The 19,417-nt window shown below is 39.0% G+C and overlaps 1 protein-coding gene across 1 annotated transcript; it reads left to right on the top strand.

The window, feature by feature from the left end:
- Window positions 1-6,435: 6,435 nt before the first annotated feature.
- LOC140938817 (spermine synthase-like) lies at window positions 6,436-17,758 on the top strand. The gene is made up of 10 exons (XM_073388349.1): window positions 6,436-6,757; window positions 6,840-6,936; window positions 7,348-7,490; window positions 8,610-8,701; window positions 9,573-9,730; window positions 11,006-11,092; window positions 12,222-12,333; window positions 14,379-14,458; window positions 16,077-16,195; window positions 16,997-17,758. The coding sequence occupies exons 1-10, from the start codon at window positions 6,501-6,503 to the stop codon at window positions 17,025-17,027; spliced, it is 1,176 nt and encodes a 391-aa protein (XP_073244450.1). The 5' UTR covers window positions 6,436-6,500; the 3' UTR covers window positions 17,028-17,758.
- The last annotated feature ends 1,659 nt before the right edge of the window (window positions 17,759-19,417 follow it).

Below are 19,417 nucleotides of genomic sequence, written 5' to 3'. Positions count from 1 at the left end.
CATAAACCATTTATCGCCTCTCCAGGAATGGGCGTCCTGTGTCAGCTCTATACTAAATTCGATTCAACTGCTTCATCTGCCTCATCTTGAGCCTCATCATCCATTCAACAACTTCATCTGCCTCTTGAGCCTCGTCATCCGATTCAACAGCAACATTTAGTCACCTTCGACAGGTTGACCCTGGACTTTGTGCCCTTAAAATGGCCGCTACTTGCTATAGATTTTTTTCTAGGGTCGTGCTAAAAATACCCTTTTCTAGTAGCCATAGCAAAGGGTCTAGATGCAAACGACCTGCTGATAGGGACTTGGCGGACTGCTATTTGGCACTCTAAAAAAAGTAACTTTGCAGTTTCAAGCACTGATTGCAGTTTCAAGCACTTTGCAGTTTTAAGCAAGATTGCTTGTATGTCAACTGAATTCAGATGTCTGGATCCAGACTAGAAAAAGACACGGATCAAGAGACACTTATAAAAAAAGACTGCGCGATAACGGCTTTATTATGCTGTAAGTACATCATAGTTAGAAATACTACCTGTATATGAACGTTTAAAACACTAAATATACACGTCGAAAGGTGAATATGGGTACAAAGACATGGGGGGGGGGGATCACGAAAGTTATATATAGTTATGAGGGGGGATCACTTCAATAAAATAACATTTAAAGGGGGGATCGGCTAAATTTCATCGTGTTTAGCCCAAAATCCTCCGACCCCCCCCAGGCGATAAATAATGACCGGTCCCTAACTTCTCTCCGATGACGTCTGAATTTTCGGCGCGACCGAAGTAAGGAGTAATTTCAACCTAGGGGGAGAGTAGGAGTTACACTAGTCAGGACGAAACATGCAGTGGTGGCAGAGTGAGGTAAGTGCATGCTAATTAACAGACCAGTTGCATCGTTGTGTTTTATTCCGGTCTTAGCCTAGTGGCAACAACTTTTACGCAAAACATGGTCATGTTACTCGTCAAAAATTACAGTTTTATCATAAAAAGCATAATCGAGGGTCTCAATGGGGTTAACCGATAGGCGTAAAACGGCCAAAAATTTAGCCGATAGCCGTAAAAATTAAAACAATTTAACCGTTAGCCGTAAATAGCGTAAAAAAGAGTTAACCGTAAAAGAAAGTGTTCAGTAGATTTGCTACTTTTAAGGAAGGTACTAAACTCACTTATGATTGCGTTTTTTATTTCCCGGCTAGTGTGACTCCGTACCCACGTTAGGCGAAGCGCCTTTTAGGTGTTAACCAAGACCTAGGCTCCACTTCCGGCGCTTTCTTGTGGAACTAATTTTTTCCATAGCGAAAGTGTGGCTTCTTGCTGGGGATTAATATTTGCAATTTTCAGGAGCCCGTGCCCTCAAAACACTAGTGAAACAACACGCAGAGATGTCACTGTTTGTAAAACACGTTGCCGATAAACAACATTTCCCTGTTTTTCTCGGACGCTACGGTAGACATCGCCATGCCTAGTCCCTGTTTGGCGTCTTCCAACGCAATCTCGGTCAAGGCGTTTCAGTGGCGAACTCGCTCGGACCACATGACCCGAAAGGCATCAGCCGCGCGGAATAATGTGGCCTACGGACGAGGTAACGGCAAGACAGTCGTTCCGTACAGTCCTTCGCTATCATTAAAAACACTGGACACGGGAATTTTGTTATTGGCCGTTTTCACACTAGACCTAGAAATGGATTATCCGTCTGAGACTAGCCTGTGTACAGTCGCGCCCTCCCCACAGACACCCCTTCTCCGATTTTTTTCTGAGGGGAGGGGGCGGCTGTACACAGGCTATCTGGAACGGATAATCCTGTCTTCAAAAGTCAGGCGGATTGTTTATTCAAAATTAAAACTATTCCATTGCCAAATTAAGACGTATCACCTGTCTGACGCGAATCATCAAACGGATAACCCGTCTCACACGAATTAATCCTTCTCTAGTGTGAAAACGGTCATTCTGTTATAATGAATGTCGCGCCCCGGCCTTGAGTTGGGCGTTCGCGTGTCTGCTTTTGCTTTTTCACAAAGATTATTTTTAAATTGACTATTGACATTTCTATGTGTAAAATAATATCAGAAGTGCAATACTTTATAAAAAGTATGATCTATCAAATGTTAAAATTTTTCAAAAGAATAGCTTATTTCATCCCGAGATGATCCGAAGACCTTTATTTTGATTTAAAGATACAAAAAAATACAGGTTAATTAATATTTAACTTTTTGAAACAAAAGAAGTTTATTTTTAACTTTTTCGTTAACCGTAACTGAAAAAAATTAACCGATAGCCGTAAAAGAGCCAAAATTTTAGCCGATAACCGTAAAAGCCACCACCCCATTGAGACCCTCATAATCATATTACCGTGTCTAAAGAAATAAGTTAAATTCGCGCTGTACAATACACTGAAAGCTGCTAAACCAGACTGCACCGGCTAAGCCCTCTTTCAAAGCGCCAATCGCTATTAAAGTTAACGAAGAAACTAATGATAGAATTGGGTAGATACTTGTAATCAAACTACGAAGGATAAACCCCTTTTGCGGATCCACTCTGATAGAAGACGAAGCTCAATTTCTTTTTCGCTGTCCTACATACTCTATGATTAGGAATAATTTTTACAATAAAATCAAGACTCTGATTCCAAATATTACCCAGTTACCTGTAAACGTTTTGATCAATGAGCTGATGAACTCCTGTAATTATTTTATCAATATACAATTCATAAAATATATTTCAGCTCGTTTTGATGTTCGTGACAAATTTTTGCCAAAGTAACGTAATTGCCCTATGATGTAATTTTGATTCTTAAAATAGCTTTTGCAACACTGTATTAACTTAATAAAGCGCGTTGTTGTTGTTGTTGTCCCTGCGATGCAACCACGTTTTAAAGAATTCAGACAGATATACCCCAACACACTCTGCATACCAGAGCCCACATTTCAATAGCCTGTTCCAGGCTCCGAGATGGTGGTGGAAAGTCTTTTAGTAATAAGAAATGCGAAAAACGCGCGTCTTATTTTCGCTTTGCTCGTTTTAATACGTTCCCACTATACTATCTGAGAGCCTCGCACAGGTTAACATTTCAACAACTGGATAGCCGGTTTTCTGCCATGTTAGTCCTAGCCTCCCTCCTCGTGGACGTTCTTGCAAAGTTGCTTTTTTGCTAATAGCCATTTTACAGTTGTGGGCTTACTATCCTAACCTTTGAGTGAACTTGAGGCTGAAGTTGACTTGTTTTGATACAAACCTCCTTCCTTTTCTTAAGGAAATTATGCTTTAAAATACTAGTTAAATACTGATTTACATAACAAAGCAGAAAGAGTTGTATAAAAACAAGGTCAACTCCAACCTCAATAGTCGTTTACTGTTTATTACTTCTACGAAAAAATAAATAGCTTCACGCCAGTTTTATCCATAAGTGTTGTTCCGGACAGTTTTTACCTTCTTGTTTTCAATTTCGAGAATGTTCTCATTGAGTCACAGGCAGCCCAAGCTCACGTCACGTGAAAGGATTAGATTAATTATTAGCGGTGTGCGAGCCGGGACGTGACTGTTCAACGAAAGCGGTGTTGGGTTACATGGCGGCCGTGAATTTATAAAGGATTTGTATGGGAATCCACGTTATAGATTTAGGAAGATAAATACTCGTAGAAATTCTCAATAAAAAACGTCTTACCTTATTTACATGGTGCGTTCTTGCTTGCTGTGTGGTTATTTTCCCGATCCGGTGCGATTTTAGCGATTTTTTTCATTTCTGAGTTTTTAGTAGTGGAAACTCAGAAATGAAAAAAATCGCTAAAATCGCACCGGATCGGGAAAATAACCACACAGCAAGCAAGAACGCACCATGTAAATAAGGTAAGACGTTTTTTATTGAGAATTTCTACGAGTATTTATCTTCCTAAATCTATAACGTGGATTCCCATACAAATCCTTTATAAATTCACGGCCGCCATGTAACCCAATACCGCTTTCGTTGAACAGTCACGTGCCGGCTCGCACACCGCTAATAATTAATCTAATCCTTTCACGTGACGTGAGCTTGGGCTGCCTGTGATTGAGTTTGCCGTAAAGATAACTAGGGAGGAATGCAACTCGTGCCAGCTCTCGCCGGTCAGAGTTGGACGCCATTGTACCGCCTTATTGCTTTCTTGCCTTACAGCGGTAAAACGGAAAGGTTTAGAAGTTCTTGTTGAAGACTCACCATCTACTAACGGTATGGTTGATTAATATTTTTATTTCACTGAAAATGTTGCTATATAGCCAAAGATTCCTTCGTTTGCTGAGTGCTTAGTAACCATTTAGCTTAAGCAGGCGTCTTGCATTTGCACGATGCGATGAGGCGATCAGAGTTCTAAATAACAATGCTTTAGACTAACTGAAGCTTCTAAACTCGTGCATTTCAAATCATCAGCCAAACGTTAGAGGCCGGCGTGGCAAGTGCCACGTTTGTTTGTCGTTCTCCAACACGTGCAGGCAACGAGAAAATAATTGGTACACCAGAGGGCGCCCACACAATCTGTTTGTGTAGCCGATTATTATTTTATAGTAAATGTACTGGATTTACCGTTTGCTTCACCTATAGCGATATATCGCTAGCTATGTATATAAATTAATGATAAATAAACGTTGAATTACCTTGCCTGTGGTGTATAGTCCTCTTTTTGCCTCAAAAGCGGTTTTTTGAGCGATTTTGAATGAATTTGAGTTCGCCGTTGACTGTTCCATATAATAGAGGGACAAGGGAGGAATCCTTGTTTTGAAAGGGTTCCAGCGCCGGAGCGATTTTTCCCCCAAAATCGCATCGCTCCGCTTTCAAACTTCGCAGCATAAAGGTCAAAAGATTCACGATTTTTCTCGTACCTTCCAATCGAAAATCCATCCAAACGGCCCGTAGCTAGCCCTGGAAGAAAATCAAAATCCCACAGTATTCGAGCGACTGGAATGCGTAGCAAGATTCATACGTGCCAGCCAGAAACCGTCCCACTGATTTCCTCTTTTTGATTGGATGTTGTAAACAACAAACGCTTACCAAGTCTTCTTCATCAGTTATTATTTAACCATTTGTTTAACGACATCAAATAAAAAAAAGGCAATATGTGTAATATGTTGCTCTAATGGCAATATTTATCATTTTCTTGATTATATAATAAAAATAAAAATAATAATAATAATAAATTATTATTATTTATTTTTTATTTACTATGATTATTCATTCAAAACATTTCCACGATTCTGATTGGCTAAAAGTACATGCATAATTCACCATAACCAGCTACTGATGACCAAATTTGGAAGAATTTTGCGATTAATCATTCGATATCAATGACGTCAAAAGTGCAGCTTCCTTGCAGGTTAATGCGCCATTAACCGAGAAGACCTGGGGATGAGGTTGAGTTGTTTTGGTTTTGAAAACAAAAATGGTGGACATTTGACTCATTTCTAGAGTAAGAACTAGGTGAAATAATATCTAAAAACATGGAAAGAACAGCAAGAAGACAACTCCAAGGGTGACGTCTGCTATTTGGAGAATATTTGCATAGCTTGACAACCCTAAACGTGCCCTATCAAAGATGAACTTAACATTGATGGAGGTAAGCATGTTTCAGCTATGTTTTTAAACTAGGAATTATTTTGAATGAATAATAAAACAATTATTGAATTCGGCTTTCATATCAAATGAAGAATTATGGAGATCTCACAGGGTGTAATCAGCCTTGGCCTACGGCCTTGATGGATAACACCCTCCTTGATCTCCATACATGTAATTCTTCATAAGATACTCAGCCTCATTCATTAATTGCTAATTATCATTTTTATCAAAAAATGTTGAACTTATTGATATTACCATGAAACAAAAAAACCAACATGGATCAAAATCAACCAAATTATTACAACTTATTTCTATTGAGTGATCGATAAAATCGCTAACATAATTAAGAGCCATCAATTAGTCATTAGGTTTTCTGATATCAGTTCTTAGCATTTAAACATGCAGGGTAGTGTAAGAGTACCTACAGCTGGTCAAAATTATACTGACATTAAATTTTTCTAGCCTAGGTTGATGCTTAATTTCTTTTGTCTCCTATCTCCTATTTCCTATCTCCTAGCCCTAAAGACATAAATAATAAATTAAATTCCTAGTAAATTAATGATTAACTATGTTAAAAAATCTTCACCTATCATTCAATTTTGTCCTGCCACATACCCACCCATGGGGTATAAACACTCACGTACACACACAGTACATCTTTATTAGGTATACATGCAGGTGCAAATTGTAAACTGTTCTTTAGGTTTATCATGGGTAGATTTAGGGGTGGGGCCAAGGGGACTGCAGCCATCGCATTTTCCTTGATGCAGTGCATTTTCTATTTATTTTTAGAAAATTCTCAGTAAAATAAAAAGTATTGGCAAATGTCCTGGCCAAAGCAATTTTAATTTTTTGGATCCACCCATATTTATCTTAAGATAAAATTTAGCCTACTGTGGTAGCCTTATTGTTTTTTGTTTATGTCTTTTAAAATCATTATTCCTTGTTTTCTTTTATCTAATCACCAGTTTTGCTTTATTGCAGCAACTTTTGTAACATTAAGCTCTATCATGTCAGTGAAACAATCATTCTTGGATTTCCGTGTCACACCAGATGCCTCTGGAAAATGGATGAAACCAGCACAGGAAAAAATCAGTGAAATTATCAAAGCTACCTTCCAAGCCAATAGTTGCTTTAGTACTTCTTCTGTCACCCTGTTTACTGGTGTAAATGATGTGTGAGTGATTATTTCTATACATTTACCCTACCATTACAATTGCATAGACGTTTCTTACTATTAATTGTTTCTTTAATCACAGAGAGTGTACCCTTCGATTATTTCCAGATGGTCTCATAACGTTAGATATTGTTCAGTACATCAAAGATGTCAGTGAAGAAAAATTACTCTGTCGACAGGTAATTCTTTGTTACATTTCTTGGCGACTTAACTGTCAAACAGTCTGCAGTTGGAATTCTTGCTTGTTACAGTGTGTGTTTTTAAATATTTGTTTCTGTCCATAGCCACAATGGAAACTAACAGATCACCAGTTAAACCATGATACCCCTATAAGGTCAACATTTCTTCCTCCCTTCACCCACCTTACAATGCCTTTTTAAAAAATCCAATACATGTATGAAACACAAAATAGCAGTGCAATAATATCACCTGGACCCCCAAAGTCAACTTGACTAAAGATTAAATGTCACAGGCTACTTATAGAAGTTATAAAACACACAGTATTCTTATCAATGCCATTAAGAATACAACTACAGGAATTTTTGTTTCATTTTTTCATTGCTCACAGTTGAGTAAATTTATTTTCACAGGATTACACTGACCTTAAAGACAAGGTTGATGAAGCCTTGTCTTGTGTGAAAGCAGATTTTATTCCTACCATTTGTAGAGGACGGGACATTCTATGCTATCATGACACATCAGATGGCCAATTTAAGGAGTATGATTTTGACAAGTTAGTATTGCTGGTTTTCACAGTCATACCATCAAAAATCAAAATCTAAATCGTTCAATAGGTAAGGCTAAGAGTCTGGGAAGATTAATAATTATGCAAACAGCGTACAGTAAAGCCAAAATTAAGGTCCCCGCAAATTTTCATCTGCAAGATACTCTGAGAAATCAAATGTTCTGCCCAAATTTTTAGGCCTTTGTTTGGAGATGCCATTTTTGTATCTATTTAAGGGCCATCGATACACCATCTGTAAACCAACAGAAGCATGTCATTTAGTTTTGCTACATGTGTGGAAGCATTAGTTCATCTCTTATAGTGTAACTCTAATTAAGCCCCTTGAAGATCTACATACAAAATCTCCAGACTGTTTGCAGTGGCGGATCCACGGGAAGGGCCCAGCGGGCCCGCCCCCCCTTAATTTCAGACCAAACTGAGGCCAAAAAAAATTTTTTTTGAGACCGCCCCCCCTATCTCAGGGTCTGGATGACCGCACCCCCTCCCCCTCCCCCCACCCCCTCATCGGAAGGTCTGGATCTGCCACTGGATTGATCTCCGTTCATTTCATACAAGTGTGGGTCGAAAGATCAAATTATGTTCTCTTTGATGATCATTTTATTAATTCTTGTAATCTTTCTACGTGATTATGTTACATACATTACATTGATATTACAATGTACATCATGTACATGTTGGTCATTCTTGGGACTTAAAGGTTAAGTATGTTGAAAAATACATTTTCTAACACAAGGGCTGTTCACATACTAAGAAAAATAATTATATCAAAAGAATCATGTATACATGACAGCTTTCTTTGCCACCATTTATATCTAATATGCTGCATCATGAAGAAGCTTAGGAATTTAAGCATACTTTCAGTTCACAAAATGAAGAACCCATTTGAACTAAAAATTTTTAAAGATCCCATCATGCAACATATTTGTTTTATTTGCTGAGCAACGAATGTCGCGTGCAGATGTCAAGGGGAAGGGGGCTTACAATACGTTTCTTCTCCAGAAAAGGAGAGGGGTTAAATTAGAGGGGGAATTAAGGTGCAATAGAGGATTAATTGTACATGTAGGTGCTTATAACCTTATTTTTCCCTCCCTTGTCTTGTAATTACAGGGAAGTGTTCAGACACAAATCACAATATCAGGATATCTGGATAGTGCATTCTAATCGTTTTGGAAACATGCTATTTCTGGATCTCAATGAGAGTAAGTGGAATTGAGCCTTGCAGTAAGTAGATATTCGTCTGTTTTTTTAAATAACAAAATCTTGCACTGTGAACAAAGTTTTCTGCTCTGAAACAGCTGCTTAAAAGAAGGAAGAATGCTATTTATATCTTGTTACAATTTATATTGAGCATATGCAATTGTCTGGAGTATTATTTTCCTCTCTATGGTTGTGTTCCTTTAGGATGATCGGGATAAGGATCTGTGATCCAAGATCTCGTAGATCATGGTACATTTACATATACATCAAATATGTACCTACTGTTAATTCAGATCTTACTCTTTGGCTGTAAATTGATGGGAGAAACAGGGACAGTATGAGCCAAGAGAATTCAAGGCTATTATTAAGCCCTTACTAATTTTATTCTGCAAAGGTGCATTGGATGTTTTTGCAAGGTGCAGGGCAAGCTGCGGATAAAAATTGTTGTAAATACATGTAGTCTAGTAAACACCAGGGGCGTCTATTTAATTTTTTGAGCCTACGCTGGGGCATTCAATACATGAAGATAGGAGGCATTTAAAAAATAGAAGCAGTTGTTCTAATAATTGTAGAAAAAATCTCAAAAATAATTTGCTTTGAAAACTATATTACAACAAACAGAATGAACTTCCACCTAACAACACTTTATGTAGTCCGTCCATTGATATGTTTAGGCCGTTTGGAGATCCATAACATTTTTTAAAGCTTGACTTCGATGTCAGAATCTTACTATGAACTATTTCGCTATGTCGTAGTATTTTGGAGCAAGAGTGATCATTATGGTTAAAGAAATGTCTCTTTCTTGTATTGTTTTCCCATTTGTACCTTTACTTGTCCTGTGCTTTTAGTGACTGACGTTACTTGTCTTCACAGTGATAGCAGAAGGAGATATAATTTACACAAAAACACTACTTGGAAATGGCAGAGAAAACTACAAAGATAAAGAAATACTCATTTTAGGAGGAGGAGATGGTGGGGTACTGCATGAGCTACTGAAGGAATCACCAAAATTTGTCACCATGGTCGAGATATCCTTGAAAAACTGTTGCAAGTTAGAAGTGCATGCAAAAAGGTTAAGACAACATCTGACACGTAAATTATCATTAAGTTTTGATTTAAAAATGAATACACTCAAACACTCCGATATTAATTAAAATAGGGGTCATATATTTAGTTAAATAGGACATCCAAACACTAATCACCGGTTATTTAAGCGGAGTTTGACGAGTGTTTAACAAAACCGCGTCCTACAACTGTAAGTCACTTTCAGTTTCCCAACGCTTCTATCTAAATACATTTGCCATGAACATTTTTATTAAAGCATATAGTGTAGACTAGCAAAGCATTTACTCTTCTAAAATTAACTCACTAAGAAAGAGATCTGAAGGTCCAAAGATTTCTTAAACCGCGGTCTAAGTTAGACTTTGTGTAAATAACCGACACTAAGCGTTCGCAATGAAAAGAAGCTCAGCAATTAGAGAAAATTGAAACTACACCCTTGTCCATGTTTCCACTTATGACCTGAAATCCTAGCCAATAAAACAAAAACGAAAAAATGCCGATCAATTAAGGTTTCTATAAAACTCACCACCTACCCCTCCCCTAAGTTAACATTAACACTTACTTCTCACTTAGGGCAAAATGTTGGGCCAGGGGAGGGTTAGGTGGGCAGTTTCTCAGAAATCTAAATTGATCCAAAAAATTAATGCCTTAGAAGTTCAGACCACGTGAGAGACTTATAGTCGAATTGAACACATTACTCACAATTTTCGAAATGGTCAGTCTTTATACTGTGGGAAAGTTACTTTGTAATCTCATAAATAAATGTATCAAGATCCTCGTAGTTAAGGTCGCAGGTTATAGATCCAATGCAAAAATGGCCACAGTAATTCATATTCTTTTGTTCATATTCAAATTAGCCTCAAAAAAAAAGAATACCTTGTCTCAAAGCGAGTCTTGTCAGGCTGATCTTAATTTAAACAAAGAATATTAATCCAGCAGCCATTTTGGCATTTGGTCCATGCAGTTGCGAAAAGAAGGCCTGAAAAACTTTAGGCGTGCCGGGATTCGAACCCTGACTTCTGTGATACTGACTGGTGCAGCGTTCTAACCAAATGAGCTAACAAGACAACTGCATAATATACCTGGGAAAGGTGAAGATGAAATAATGAATATTAAATTAAAATATTCAGTATTTAAGTATCTCAGTCGATAAAGCCCCATTTTTTGCTAAGAAAATGTTTAATTCTTGCCGACAATTACCGATTAACTCGTGTTTCTGATTTCCCTTAACGTGCCATTACATAGATAAAATTGTTGTCGAAGCTTCAGCGAAGCACTTGCGAGGGGTTTGCGGCGACACGTTAGATTCGTATACAGGAACTAACTATGAAGTAAGTATTAACTAAACTTACTGAATTTAAAGTGTCTCTGATCTAGTGTTGTAAAGCTGCAGTAAAAACCAACTGGCCAATTAACAGAAAAAAAAACATTAAGAGAAAGTATAAATAACACAGCAAAATACAAAAGGAGGCGCGATAGAACAAACTTGAAGAAGATTAAAACGGATTGCAATTGTGGTTTTTTAAAAACTTGTTAGCCTAACAGTTTTTCAAAGTTCATTTTTGTTGTTTGTAACGTTTGATATAATTCTTGGGAGGCATATTTGTTTGGCGCGAAGCTGTAATTTTAAGCAAACAAGGACGTGTAGTTGATGAAAGACCCTTTACTGAAGTGGTAGTCAAAGTACCAGTGAAAACTGCGTACCGTTACAACGGATCAAAGAAAACCAAAATATGGGAATAGATGTATCTATTAACTGGATTTTTTAATGAACGTTACCGCCAAATAGACCGCCTCTTCTGTCAAGCAGTTTTTCTTCAAAGTTTTCTTTTCTCCAACGTAGCTCAGTCATAGCTCGTGAGAGAAGCGTACATTAACGTGAATATTCGTGGGAACATTGCAGTTTCGTATTAAGGATATTAGACTATTAAACTAGTAATAAACAAAGGTTAGGAAGTGCGGGCGACAACGATAGGAGGTCCAAACGCTTTTGTTTCAACGCTGTGATCAGAAGACGAGATGTACAAGGTCGATCCGCACGTGATCAAATTGCGTTTCGTGCATTACATACATTCTTAGTGGAAGTCCAAACGAATGCTGGCTACATACATGCGACGCATGCGTAATAACACCCTGCCGATTAGGATTGCAGGCTCCTCTTGGACATCGCCCGCAGTAACTAGTAGTAATCATAGATCAATGTATGCGTTCACGTTTTCTTCGATTTACCATGAAACATTATCGTGCTGAAATGGTCACCTTACAGTGTAATCACCCTGAGAGGAAATCTATACAGTGTACCACAGGATTACCAAGAAAAGGAATTGCGTTCTCCTAACGTCGAACGCAACTAGGGGAAGTGCCTCGCGTTTGTGTAACGTAGAGCTTTCAAGAGCTCTCTCACAAACCTCATTTGATTTTGAACTTACAGCGCAATCTTATATACTACTTATGGTACAGGTCAGGATTGATGATTGTATAAAGGCACTCAAGGAGTACGTGGAACTGGGAAAGACATTTGATTATGTGATCAATGATCTTACAGACATACCAATAAACGTCTCTTTACAAGGTGAGTGCAACAGTTAAGCTAGAGAAGAACGACGCTCGCATTTAAACAAAACGCTTTCAAACAGGCCACAGTTGGTTTTCGGTAGGTGGAGAAGTTATAGGGAATGGGGCCTGCGAACAAGCTCTAGTCAGAATGCTGCTCACCACCTGTCTAAGTGCAACTATATTCTAAATCTCTACTTTTAGCGCTTTTCTGTAGGTCTCTAGACAGAATTGTTTTTAGACCGTATTACGTAATCTTCACGGTGTATATATTAATGTCTGTACCTTTCATTAAGATTGATTCAAATCCGCGTTTTGACTTTATGCTAATTTTTCCAAATTAATGCGCACCATACATACCTCCATGACTAGTACATTTCAGTTTGAATTTTATTGCATCTTTTGAATGTAAAACATTGACAATATTCACACTGAAATAAACAAATCATGGAGGAATGTATGGTGAGCATTAATTTAGAAAAATTAGCATGACGTCAAAACACGGATTCATTTTCGCGCTGAAGGCGCGCATCTCCATCGCGAAAGCCATTCGCTTAAAAAAATAATTCTTCAACAGTTCCGTTGTCATTGTTGTTTTTGTTCTTGTTGCTGTTTTTGTACGTTTGTCAAAAAGTTCAGAACATGAACCAATCGCTCATGTGTAGGGGCGTAGCTAAGACTTTTCAAAGAGGGAGGGGGGGGGATGTAACATTGTGACACATCCAGGGTACTCATCGTATTGTCTTGCCGAAGTCCATGCAGTGTTTGTAAAAAAGTGACATTTTTTCGGATGAGCAGCGAGCATGAGAGGAGGGAAAAGCCTACGGGTTAGCTGCATAGATGACTTTCGGAGCGAGAAGGACCGAAGATGTTGTTTATACTAGGACTGCTGACGAAAGTACTTTGATACGAAAAAATATTCAACAAAGTGAGCCTTCAAACGATGGTTTCTGCGAAAGGGATACCCCTCCTGACAACAGAAAGGGTAAGGGGGTAAAGGGCTCCCAAGCCACGCCCCTGACCTGTCAATTAAAGTCAATTATCATTCGATGCAAATATATCTTCCTTTTCATTAGCCGAGAGCCCACCACGTGACCTGCAAATAACTGCCTACAAATAATGGTCTGCTCATGCGCAATGTCGTCCAACTCTGTGTGACTGCAAGTCATACTCTGCTCATACGTAAATGAAACCACACTTTTCTCTATCTTGCGATCGCTGTTGCGTGAAAATGGCAGATCGCGTCACAAGTAATCAAAAACAAACTCGATGATCAACTATTTGCCTCGGCCTTCTGCTGCTAAATTCTTAGAAATAATATCCCATAGTCAGAGCGTCTGGGATATATTCTTGCACGATGTACTTTCCCGTCCAGGGGCACTTGTCCCTAATCTCTACCACGATGTGCAAAAGAACACACGTTTTTGCCGATATTTGCCAAGGAGAACAGGATGAATGAAGCTTAATATTCAAAGCGTGGCTGTAGATTGTGTTTTTTTAACCCATCACAGTCAGCCAGAACGCACTTCAAAGCACAAGTCATATCAAATGTGCGCTTGAAATTTACCTCCAATTATTTATTTTTGGAGCATGTCACGAACTTTCGGGTCAGCAAAAACAACAACAATAACAATCTAGACTATAGTCGAAGCTCTCCTTGCGACCAATCTCGTAAGCGACCAGCTCTAGCTAGTTACCACCACCTTTGTGAAACCCCGTTTGAACTTTGACTTCAACTTATTATGAAAAGCTCTAGTAAATGACCGCGACCACTTTTGGTATTACCCAACTGGACTTTTCCTTTGTTTTTAAGCTCTCGTAAGCGACCGCTCAGATTTTTATCCATATAAATCAACACTTTAATTAAACTGCACACTAAGCTAATGGTTCTAATGCTGTGATTTGGGTTTACTTTGGTCTAAAAAATTGGACGTAAAGTTCAGCCTTGTGTGTATCAGATATAAAGACACTCATTAAACATTTTAAAAATTTTCTTTTCTTTTTTCCTTTATGGATATTTTGAGTTTATGAAGCTCTCGTAAGCGTTCTTGCAATTTCTTTTAGATTCTAACTGGGATTTTGTTCGGGAAATATCAAACCTGGCACTTCAAGTCTTAGAACCAGGAGGAAAATTTTACTCCCAGGTAAGATGGAATACGAGATAACAATAGTTTGCTCAATGTCGCTCACCCTGCCAGCAGAGTATTTCTTTCGCTTGCTCGATTTTGCCGTACTCGAGAAAGACTCTGCATCAATCGAGTAAGATCTTTCTTGAGCGTGCGCGGCATGTTGCTAGGACACAGTTTCGAACCTAGGCCTAATAGCCTTGCGCTTGGTATGATCATCAGTTATGACCATCAATAAACGGATGCTCTTACTCGAAAAACCAGTTTCACGAGAGAAAACGAGCTTGACCTAGTCCAGAAGTTCAGGCTGCAGCCAGTTCAAAGGCTTGACGCGATTAAGGAAGAGCCTCCTTTTCTCTCCTCCTCGATCAAGAAGAAGACAAAAGTAGCCTCTGCTCACTGGGTGAATGCTAGCCTGCGTGGCATAAAACTCCCTTTCCCAAAACTCCCTTTCCCTTCCCTTTTAAAACGTCGGCTACGCAGGCTAGGTGAATGCCGAACTGTTGAGGTAAATCTTGCCTAGTGGACAGTCCGTTCACTCTTAATAGTGGCCACAGAAGAAAATTCGCGAAACAATTCTTGTTGTAAACTACAATATCCTCTGGACAGTGACTTATCCTTTGCGGTGGATAGCGCCATGTACTGTTTAAAAAACGAGCAGGAGTGTATTACAACTAGAGCCAGGTGTATACCATAATTGTGGAGTTAACTTTATTGAATGCCATCCCATTTTTAAAAGGTATCATCCAATAATCTATTTTATTTTCGAAATTTGCAATTTTTAGACGTTTAGATAGAGCCCATCGAGAACTTGTTTTTTTGCTTTAGACCCCCACCCCCCTGGAATCTCCATTCCAGGGGCTGCTTGGAATTCCTGTAATTTTTCAGCTTGGTTGGGTACCCTCTGGAAAGAATATTTAAGTCAAAAATGTTGTTGCACGATATTATAATTTATCCTGGGATAAAATGAAAAAATATATATTTTCATTCATGTTAATATGGTGTCTAATAATCTCAAGGACGTTCTTTGTTAATAATCAGCCATAGAGGCGATGCCTTACACAGACTACACGAATAATGTCATCTGCAAAAGAACCAGTTACATTTAAACTAAACACCACTTGAACCTTCCGTTGGATAATTCGGGTCAGACAGATAGTACGTCTTAATTTGAAAATGGGACGGTCTTAGTTTTGGATGAACAATCCGCCTGTCTTAGCCATCTCTTTTTCCGTCAATTTTGACGCGTGAAAACGGTCAATACGATCTCCGTCGGTTTCTTCCATTTAGTTTCGGCTGGCGTGGACTTAAACTTGCAGTTACATAAAATGAAACGCGTTTATATTTTAGATTTTCTAAGAGAAACCATCCGTAATGTGGAACTATTAAGCTTTCAGAAATTGAACGGTTTGTAGGGGTATTTATTAAAACTACAAACTCTAGCGCGGTCCACGCGAGGACAGGCCTACTGTAGGTGCTGCATAGCTGAAATCGGTTAAACTCCGGCCTCATTGTATACCCTCTCCCACCCCCCACCCGCCTTTTGGGTTCGTTTTCTCCTTTCTTAAGTGGCGAGGAAATCTGAGTTAACGGCAGTCTTCATTTAACCGTGGGTAACGTAGTGCTTTTTTTTCAGGGTACCAATGGTTCTCTGTGCAAAAAGGAGATAGAACAATATGAAGACAACCTCAGGAACCTTTGCTTCCCAGTTGAGTTTAGAAGGGAATTTATTTTTGTTCCATCGTTCCAGGAAAGGTATCCTTTGGAAACTTTGTCTCGTAGTAGAACAAACAACTTTTTCTTTTTCTTTACATCAAAGGTTTATTCAATAGAGAGAAGAAGTGTGTCGTCAGCAATGAGAACAGCAAAAAAGCAATAGGTTTATATTAGAAAAACAACAACTTTGCACGTGCATCATTCTTTTCTCTACATTTCTTTGCCGTCGTTGCACGACTACGACATGAAAATTTCTAATTTCACGCGCCCGCTTTATGCCGCTTTATGGAGTAGGTGAACACAACACAAAAATTTTCTTTTTCTTTTTCTAAACTTAGATACGGTCCTTTCAGATTCAACCCCCCCAAAAATTTGGCCACTATTATTTGACAAATAAAAATGAAATTGAATAATATCGATGAAGTTTGAAACCGTGCGAATTCACTTTTTAAGTGACGTTTTCGGTTTGTTGTCATCCGAACATTTTGCTACCATGGCAAAGTGACTTAACGACTTCTCCTGTCTATTAAAGTAGTTTGTTTGGTAGCATTTGATGAAAAGGTGTTTTTTGTTCAAGTGTCATAACCTTGCGAAACCGGAGTAGTCACGCTGTCCAATCAGAATGGGTCTAGCCAATCCAATTAGCCAATTGTGTAGCGGCCAAGGAAGGCGGGAAAAGTTATGTTTCCTAAATGACCACACTTTGGTTCTACTTCTGATTGGTCAAAAAATATAGCTCGGGATTTATTAGCCAATCACGAGGCTGTCCTTTCTTCTCTTCTTTTCTCTTTGCTTTTTTTGCTATATTCTGTTTTCATCCTTGACACGGGTGTTTATCAGCTGGACTTTCTATGAAGTTTGGAGAAAGTAAACAGGAGCAGCAAAGAATGCGTGACTACAGTTAACAAACCAAAACACAATCTGGAGGAAAATCTTTTAGATTACTTAGTTAGTGTCAATAGAACTGAATAGTTAAGCCTGGTTCACTATTGTACGAAAAGTATTTATCTTACGCTGGTTCTTGCTTGAGCCTTATGCTAAGAGTTTTTCTTGTGCATATGTCAAGCCGGCTCTCACTGGATTTTTTTAGGCTTAATCTCGTGGCCAGACCTCTTTTTGACGAAGAGATCTGGGTACGAGATTTTGTTATGCTTGGACTTGGTTTTTATCGTTTTAATCCTGTTATGTCAAGCCTATTCTCTATCGATTTTTCTTTCATGAATCACCGTTCAGTTCAGTTCAGTTTCTATCACAGCTACTCTACTCTTGTAGTGTTGCATGCATCAGTCAACTCCAAGACCTTCATTTAAATTGCAATAATGCGAATCTTACCAGTGAGCCTAGAGCGCGATGATGTTATTCCTAGTAGTTATTGCTGTGACAGTTGCTAGACAGGGAGCAACATTACTTTTAAAAATTTTTCTCGTTTTTTGTCAAGAACGCATGTATAAGGCCGTTTCAGAGATTGGGAACTCCTGTTTTCGAATTGGCTGTTAAGCAGCCAATTACAAAGGGTAGATTTCGGATCCACTTGTGCATGAAGGAGATGAAGATATGCATTGTTCGTTTTTTGTGTAACCCTGTCTTTGAGGATAACTTAAACATCTGGGCCCGGTTATTCAAACGTCGGATAGTGCTATCCACCGGATAAATCACTATCCAGCGGATAGCGTAATTGATTTCCGTGATACTTATCCGCTGGATAGTGATTTATCCGGTGGATAGCGCTATCCAGCGTTTGAACAACCGGGGCCTGCTGGTTTTCAGGTGTTTTCTGTAGCAGAAAAGTCATACTCGCGGCACAGGTGAGAGAGAGAGAGAGAGGGAGAGGCTCTGTTCACTGGTTCTTATGCACATCCACTGTCTAACAGATAATAATCAAGTTGTCTCTGCAAAAAAAAAAATTTTGAAGTTCCAAAATGTGAGAAATATCCGTTTCAAAACGTTCGTAATACAGCCTCACACAACCTAGCAGCTCCCCCCCCCCCCCCCCCCACCACTCCTACCTATGTCCGGTCTCCTTTGGTCCACCTCGTCCTTGGATCGCACCTCCCCGCAGAGAAACCTGGCTATGGGCCTGGTTCGTTATTTTCTAGAGTAGCGAGTCAACAATTTGTATCATTGTTAAAAAGTGTTAAGTAAAATGAAGGTTAAAGGCTTGTTTATAGTGGAAATTGCACTTAGCTTGTCCAGCTAATTTACAGGCACTCCACTCAAATATTTAGAAACAAATAATTCAAATACAACATAACAGGATTAAAAACCCCAACTGGCAGAAGGCGACCAGTTGGCTATTTACAAGCGTGGCCGAGAATTTGAACTTGGGACGACCGAGCACAAATCCAGCAAGTGGCCAGAGCGGGACTCGAACCCGGGACCGCCGGATTGCGAGTCCGACGCGCTGACCACTCGGCCACGCTGCCTCCTAAAAAAGCTGGCAAGTTTACATAAAACTTAAATTATGTCACTATTACCGAGATTAAAACCGCAACAAAAAGATTTCTTAAAATCCATTTCGAATTCGAATATTACACCTTCTTTCTTATTCATTAAGGACTAAAACGACAAACAAACTGATACACAAACGTAGTTCCTTCGTAAACCATACTCGATTCTAGACTAAAATGGGCAAAATCTAGACACAGTTTTCGATACCAAAACGGCGCAAAATCCCTACCCTTTGGGGCGGCACATACCTATATGGCTTATATAAGGGAGTACCCCCCCGGGGGGCCGCTGTTCTCTCAGAACCCCTACCCCATTATAGTCTATTCTGTGGCCAAATGTAGACCCCTTAGTAACTTTTGGGAAAATGGTATTTTTGCGATCCAAACTTAGTAACTTTTTGTTCATGCATCTACCTTCTAAATCCTTTTAACTAGATCATCGTGAAAAGAATTGACGCATTGGTCTTATAGCCCCCGTTGAAGATTTGTATTGCAAACAGAAAAATCGGGCAAATGATAATTCACCATTTTATTTCTGTTTTCTTTATTTACTTTTCCTATCACTCTTCCTTCAAGTGTTCTTATACATTGGTTAAACTAAATGAATTACCAATCATCGCATTTTTGCATCCCTTCCTACCTGAATTTTCTGATCCCCCAAATCCCGAAAATGTGCGATCCCATTCTAGTAACTTAATGAAATTGCAGCCCCATTATAGTCAATCCAGTCGTGAAAATGTGACTCCATCCCGCACCCCATCCCTATTAGCCTGTCACTAGGAAGTAACCCCCCACCCCAACCCCCTGGGTTATC

Source organism: Porites lutea, chromosome 1, assembly GCF_958299795.1.
Source record: "Porites lutea chromosome 1, jaPorLute2.1, whole genome shotgun sequence".
Taxonomy (NCBI): Eukaryota; Metazoa; Cnidaria; class Anthozoa; order Scleractinia; family Poritidae; genus Porites; species Porites lutea.
Note: the sequence above shows the minus strand (reverse complement) of the source record. Positions and strands in the feature narration are given on the sequence as shown.

What these genes read in the sequence shown, in the direction of transcription:
- LOC140938817 (XM_073388349.1), top strand. Translation starts at nt 6,501, where the DNA reads ATGTCTTTTAAAATCATTATTCCTTGTTTTCTTTTATCTAATCACCAG. An exon ending in AAAAATTACTCTGTCGACAG is followed by an intron (nt 6,937 to 7,347) that starts GTAATTCTTTGT and finishes TTATTTTCACAG; the next exon opens with GATTACACTGACCTTAAAGA. An exon ending in ATTTCTGGATCTCAATGAGA is followed by an intron (nt 8,702 to 9,572) that starts GTAAGTGGAATT and finishes TTGTCTTCACAG; the next exon opens with TGATAGCAGAAGGAGATATA.